This window comes from Pteropus alecto, unplaced genomic scaffold (genome assembly GCF_000325575.1).
Source record: "Pteropus alecto unplaced genomic scaffold, ASM32557v1 scaffold204, whole genome shotgun sequence".
Classification (NCBI taxonomy): Eukaryota; Metazoa; Chordata; class Mammalia; order Chiroptera; family Pteropodidae; genus Pteropus; species Pteropus alecto.
Genome location: NW_006435766.1, coordinates 920,905 through 927,899, shown reverse-complemented (window position 1 = coordinate 927,899; position 6,995 = coordinate 920,905). Strand labels below are relative to the sequence as shown.

The 6,995-nt window shown below is 44.3% G+C and overlaps 1 protein-coding gene across 1 annotated transcript in view; it reads left to right on the top strand.

Moving 5' to 3' along the window:
* The window catches only part of PARD3 (par-3 family cell polarity regulator), a gene marked incomplete at its 5' end in the record, with an annotated part of 511,767 nt that extends 505,136 nt beyond the window's left edge, over positions 1–6,631 (top strand). Inside the window, one exon of the mRNA XM_025046412.1 lies at positions 6,178–6,631. Coding sequence (XP_024902180.1) covers positions 6,178–6,577 — 400 coding nt within the window. The remainder of the gene's footprint in view (positions 1–6,177) is intronic.
* Positions 6,632–6,995: the final 364 nt, after the last annotated feature.

Here is a 6,995-nt window from a genome sequence, read left to right as displayed (position 1 = left end):
CCTACCACATACCCCTGCCCCCAGTCCTCAGGAAATCCCTGCTTCCTTCCAGAATTGCATTGGCTTCTCCGCCTCCCACAGGGTAGTCAGAGAGGAGCCTTAAATGGATGGCGAGGTCGTTGCTTAGCTTAGAGGCCATCTTACTGTGTAGCAAGAGGACTGGAAAGAAAGGTGTTTCAGGGAATGCCAGCATTTTCACCCAGCAGCTCCCTGACCGAAAGCAAAGTGACCCGTCCTATGATTACTGGGGCTTAGGGATTGGACCCAGATTATAGTATGGGGTGCGCCGCCTACCACGTGGCCATGGACAAGGCCATGAAAGATAACTCTTATTTTGCTTAGCTCGTAGGGTGATGAGACTAATCGATACTTTGTACCCGTGGAGCTTTGTAGAAGGATAGGGGTGAATGCTCCGTGCTCAGTGCTTAGGCGGGCTCTGTGGTCCTAAACCTTGTTCTCTGGCTGTCCTGCCAGCTTGGCTTTCGTTCTGTGTTGATCCGCAGAGAATCCCAGTGTGACCACCTCGTTAGCTGACAGCCAAGCTGGAGGGTTTGTCTGCTGCGCTCCCCTATGGCGGCACTTCCGCTCTGGGGGTTCTCTGCAAAAGGCCAGAAAACCCTTGGGTGACCGCGCCCTAATATATGGAAATGACAGCCGTGTTTCCATCCAAGTATTTCCTCCAGGCATAGTGAAGAAAAAAGTGTTTAAACACGTTGAGCTTTCCACACTTCCCAAAACGAGTCACTCCTATAATCACAATTCTTACAGGCATTTGTTCTTCTAGTCCAAAACCAGGTGACAAGAATATTTTGGGTAGAAAAAAAAGTTCACTTACTATGTTTTTGTCAACTGTTTTGAATTTGAGCAGAACAACTTTGGGGCGGAGTGGCAAAATGCTTATCTGTGTCACCTTAACTGACCAATATGAAAGTGATCTTGATTCAGTTTCTAATAAACATGTGTCCCTATAAATGCTAAATAATCGCTGTGATAACCATGGGGGACTTGACCACATTGACATGGGTCACCAAGGGAGTGCGGATGTGAATGAAAATATGTACCGGGGCGAGTACCATTATTGTAGTAACGTACTCATTCAGTTATTTTTCAGTTCAGAAAGTTGTATTTCTTTTGAGATATAAACGATTTTTTTTTTCTTTTAAATAGGAGGATAACCAAGAGTTATTTAGGCCACTCTAAGTAGCGTCATTGGAGTTAAGGTCTGGACGGGTCTTGGAGATCATCTTGTCCTATAACAAAACAGCTCAGAAAGGTTAAACAACTTTTCCTGAGGTCACAGAGCTAGTACATAATTCTGACAATTCAAACTCAAACCTGCTCATGCCCTTTATAACCATTGTTTTATATGGCTCATTGCTACCGAGAGCTTTGGTTCCCAAGTTGGGAATATCAGTAGGTGTAGATGTGAGGTTCCCTTTACATATTAGTGTTTGGAAAGGGGCCACCACATGAACCAACCTGATGTAGAAACTGCTGAGCACTTCAAGGATTATACACGAAGGTTCTCCGTGTGAAGTCTCTTCTCCCAGACTGTCGACTTGCATCCCCTCAAAAAGATGAGCATGATAATGTGGGTGAATTGACACTCCGGGCATGGCCCTGTGCCATAGCCACACAGGTGGCTTGTAGCCTGTCGAATGGCTGTGATTTGCTGTAAGACTATCTTGTCCATGTGGGGACTGGGATCTTATTCTGTTTGCAGATTGTTTGGCTTCATGTGTCCTAGTCATATTTGAGAGTATTTATAAGATATGGAGGAGAAATATCACAAAGTGTATTAAGAAGAGGATGGAGTTGGGAAATGCACAGGACTAGGGAAGGGAAGTGGTAGACATGGTGGCAGGAGGGCTGGGACGGGCAGATGGCCTGGCGGGAGAGACTGCGGGCTCCCAGTCCTCGAGAAGAGGACAAAGATCAGTGTGGCGCTTCCACTGAATTTCTGCTGGTCGCGTTCCCTAGTAGCCCAATATTCCGGTGGCTCCTCTTGTCCACCCCGCTTTTCCACCACCTCCTCCCCACTGTCCTCCCTCTGTCTCCCTCTCCTTCTGTAGCTCCTGATAGAAGTATCTGCATTCCATGGAGGATTGCTGCCATTGGTACCACTGCCGTCATTTAGTGCTTCCCTAAATAACTAAAACTTTCCCTCTGGGTAATTGTGACTCTTATTATTAGCCATTTTATTCTGTGTAGATATGAGAACAACAGAAAACTCAAAAGGAAAGAATTGTGTAAGTTTAGGCAAGTGGGGCTGGTAGGCCTCTACGCCGCGTTCTCTCCTTTTAGAGGATAATTTCTCGATGTATACTTTATATGTGTGAGGAAAATCAGGAATGCGGAGACTTGTGCCCAGCTCAGCACCCAGCAGAGCGCCACCTCTCAGCAGCAGGTCTGTGCAGAAACCTGAAGGGAGGTCAAGAAATCAAACAGGAAGCCGGGGCTGCAGCAGCCTGTGTGAGCTCGGGTCCGATCCAAGTTTCTGACATGTGATTTTCTTCAGAGACACCTGACCTCTGCTTTTCGGATGTTGACAATTAGTGGAGTTTTGTCTAAACAAGTTGGTATGGCATTCGATACCGAAAAAGATTTCATACACAAAAATAGTTCGGTTGCCAAGTGGAGCATAAAATAAAACAAATGGTCAGGACTTTGTATCAGTCACAGTAGATAAGGTGGTTTGAATTAGAGGGATGTATGTGAGCCAGTGTGGTTTGTAAATTCTAACTGTAATTAAGGAGACCTATAGGCAGAATTCAAGTTTCATTTTGAAATGTCAATAAGAAACATTAGCCAGGTGGTAACACTAGTTCCAAAGGAAAGGGACCCTGAGTGGCCTCAATTCTCAATCAGACCAGGATTTTTGTCTTTTATTTTTTTAAATTCCTAAATTAGTTATTTTATTTAGTATCCAAAAAGACAACTCTCAAACCAAGTAGAAGTATGTTCAGTTTTAGTCACTGATAGACGTATATAAGATCCTTTATTGAATATTTTTCTTTCTTTTCTTCTCTTCTCTTCTCTTCTCTTCTCTTCTCTTCTCTTCTCTTCTCTTCTCTTCTCTTCTCTTCTCTTCTTTTCTTTTATTTATCTCTCTTTCCTCTTTACACCCTTGGTTCCATGTCCATTGGTGTCTCACTTCTTTGCTTTGTACGTCTCACTCCCTGGCTGGGTCTTCACACCCTGACCTGGTCTCCCCACTGGGCCCATTTATTAATTGTCTCTGAGCTACTTGTTAACGTGGCAGCCTTGGTCTTCACAACTTTCTTCATCTTTCTGTGACCCCTTCCTCTCGGCGGATAACTGGCTTTCCTCGGGCCCTGGGTCTTTGGCAAAAGTTCCCTACATGGTAATAGTCTTCAGACCACCAATGGTTAAGATCATTGAGAGATCATTATTGCCAAAGCAGGGTATTGTGCCTTCAGTGGATTTAGAAATCTAACTGTAATTAAGGAGACCTATAGGCAGAATTCAAGTTTCATTTTGAAATGTCGATAAGAAACCTGTGTGTTGGTTACCAACTCAAAGCAGTATGTTTTGGCACTCCTTGCCGGTGTTGTTATTGTGGCGTTGAGCAATCAAGGTTTGCTTGTCATCTCTGTGGACCTGTTTGTGGACTTTCTCTCACTGATGAGGGTTCTTCAGTTAATCTCTAGTGCCTTTCTCTCCCCTTGTCTCTACCTGACCCCTCTGACAAAGGAAGAGGGAGCAAATGTTATTGTTTATTTTACTTCTTTGATCAGAAAGATGCCCTCCAAAACCCAGAGCCTGCGCTTTGAAGGCAGAGTGACGCTGCATTCAAACGACTCCTCCAACACCCAATAGTCGGCCCTTTACTCTATGCCACACCTTCTAAACATTTTACATGTTATTTCATTGATTTCTCCCCCATACCCCCATGAGGCTAGACGGTATGGCCTGTTTCACAGGTAAAGCACGTTGGGCCCAGAGATCATCACATAGCTGGCAAGCGGCAGACTCAGGATTTCAATCTGTCTATTTGATCCTAAGCCACTCTTCCACTATGCCTAGGTGACTACTTTTCTAGCGTAGAAAACTTATTTTTTGCTGCTTTTTTGTGTTTCTCTATGATCTGCTCATTTCTTGTCTCTTAATCAAGAGCTATTAACACCACTAGCTTCCTTATCAAGGAAGCGTGTGTGTGTATGTGTGTGTGTGTATGTGTGTGTGTGTGTGTGTGTGTGTACACTTGTATGTGTACTTTCTGCACATATCTTACTTCAAACCTCAGGCAGGTCTGCTTCCTTCTCTCTATACTGATTAATTTGAAGAAAATTTTAGCTACAAGAAATTCCTTCTCCCACATCATAATTTCCATCCTAACAAACCTTTAGCGAGTTCTCAATGTGTTTAAATTTAGAAAGACTCTTTCTTCCTGGAATGATTCAAAATTCAACTTAGAGTGCCTGACTTCCATAGAGTGAAGCCTCAGGCGTTACAGAGTTGGGAGTGGGGGACGGGGAGGGTTAGTGGACCTCAGCAGGCCCAGGATGAAAAAGAGGTGAAATGTCCACAGCCCATTTCTGCTTATCTTTAAATTGATAACCAGCTCATGAAAGAAACCCACTTTTGTTGCTGTGACATCCGTAACAAGTTCGTTGTTTTAATTAAAGTTTCATGATTAATGTCAAATCCCTGGTTTCATGCTGGCACTTTCCATCATTCCTGTCTCTGGGCAGATTAATTTATGACTTTTTAAGTGAAGATAATCAGTGCTTTGGACAAATAAACTATTTCATCCAATGTAAGTTTTCTTGCCTGGGCCGATTGTAGAAATGGTCTGCCTCCCATTAAAAGAGAACCAGATAGAGATACTGCAGGCCACTCGATTAATCACAGTCACATCCAGAGATGGCATGGACATTCGTTTCTTTTCCATAATGAAAATATCCCCGACTACATTTTAGGCCATATGGAAAATGGGCAGATTTCATCCCAAACCATATTGATGGCACTTGCAAATATTCAAAAATGCAAATTGCTTCATTCCCAGGGGAGACCCAGTGACTGCACAGCCTCTGTTTTCCTCTGCAGGAGTCCTTTTGAACATCCTGTCATGTGTGTGTTGATGCGAAAGGCTGAGCAATACACACCGTCGCCAAATGATTTTCTTATTGATAAATGGAGCAATATATTTTGTTTTATGACTCGATTCTCTCTCCCTCTCTTCCATTTCAAGGCTAAAAATTAGGGCATGTCTTCCTGTCTGGCACAAAATTGTTTTACTTTATCATAGCCAATCTTATTGTAAATTCATAAAAGCATCTAGAGACTCGATAGTAAATTAAAGACATTTCAAAACAATAATGTTTCCTGAAAAGGATGTGCAACTTTATTGCACAAGTGATAAGAATTTGAAATTTCTATATGACTCTGATATATTTCCCTATCCTGTGGTTCCCAAAGGGAGTTTAGTGGGTTATCCCGGTCTTTGGTGAGGGTACAGTACACAGGAAAAGAATGCTTACTCTACAGACGTCCAGGTGCTAAAATCTTGATGAGTGTGTATTCTGATGAGTGACAGTTGCTGACATATACAGCTCAAAAACCGGGGCTTTAAGGGACTGCCTATTGCATCTTTAATCATAAAGCAGTCTAGACTTAAATCTTTCATGACTAAACTCATATTGTAATCCATTGCATGTACTTCCTATTAGCTAGCATCTCTGGCATTATGGTGGCAGCTGCGTAAGATATTTGTTTTATTTGTTTAGAATTGAATCATAACGTTCTAAAGCGAACAGTTATTGCTGGGACAGGAGCTGCCAAATCTTTAATCCTCCTATACGGCATCTTGCCAATGTGTCTAAATTACAGGAGATAGATGTTACCCTGAGCAGAACAGACAGGACCTACCCAGACGCAGAAGGACCCTCCTTCTCAAGAGCTCATCCGTTGGTTCGCTCTCCTGTTTAGCCCTTGTCTGTTCCCTTGTCTAAGACGTGGGCTTGCTGCGGGCAGTCCTGTTTTCATCCCCCGGCCTCCATCTCAGGGTCTGGCCCATGAGTAGAACACAATAATATTTGTTGAAATAGTGAAATAATTTTCCTCCTCACCCCCTCCTCCCTCACCCCGTCCTTCCTCTTTTTCTCTCTCCCCTTCTCCCAACCCTCACACTGACCTTTAGGCTTTGCTTTCTAGGCAAAGCAGGAAAAACGCCAGCTCTGTCTCCCAGGATTCTTGGGAGCAGAACTACGCCCCGGGGGAAGGCTTCCAGAGTGCCAAGGAGAACCCCAGGTACTCCAGCTACCAGGGCTCCAGAAACGGCTACCTGGGTGGGCACGGCTTCAACGCCAGGGTGATGCTGGAGACTCAGGAGCTCCTTCGCCAGGAGCAGAGGCGAAAAGAGCAACAGATGAAGAAGCAGCCCCCTCCTCCTCCCGAGGGGCTCAACAACTATGACTCGTATAAGAAAGTGCAGGACCCCACTTACAGTGCTCCCAAGGGGCCCTTCCGGCAGGACGTGCCCCCGTCCCCCTCTCAGGTCGCTAGGCTGAACAGACTGCAGACTCCTGAGAAAGGGAGGCCCTTCTATTCCTGAGCAGGAGAAGAGTGGATGCTTCACATCATGCAATAAAGGACATCTTCCTATGAAGACTTGTATTTGGGGAGTTTTTTGAAAACCTCGAGGGTACTGTGGAATATTTCTGTTGTTGGTATCAGTGCCTTTAAGCAGCATGGGCAAAGAAATGGATGGCCTTAATGTCTTTGCCAGTATGTCTCAAGTGTATTTCCTGGAAGGATTTCCCACCATCTGACAATCATCTGCTCGAAGCATTCACATGCTCTGCATCTCTCTGGAGGACCAGGAATTCTTGGCCCGACTCATGAGATGTTCATGGCTTTGTGTTACAGCCCCATACAACTAGTGGTGAGAAATTACCTTGAAGCGAAGGTAATGTCGATTCCTTTTTTTTTCCCTTTAAGTTTTGTGAGATGTGAGGTGACATCTCAGTCTC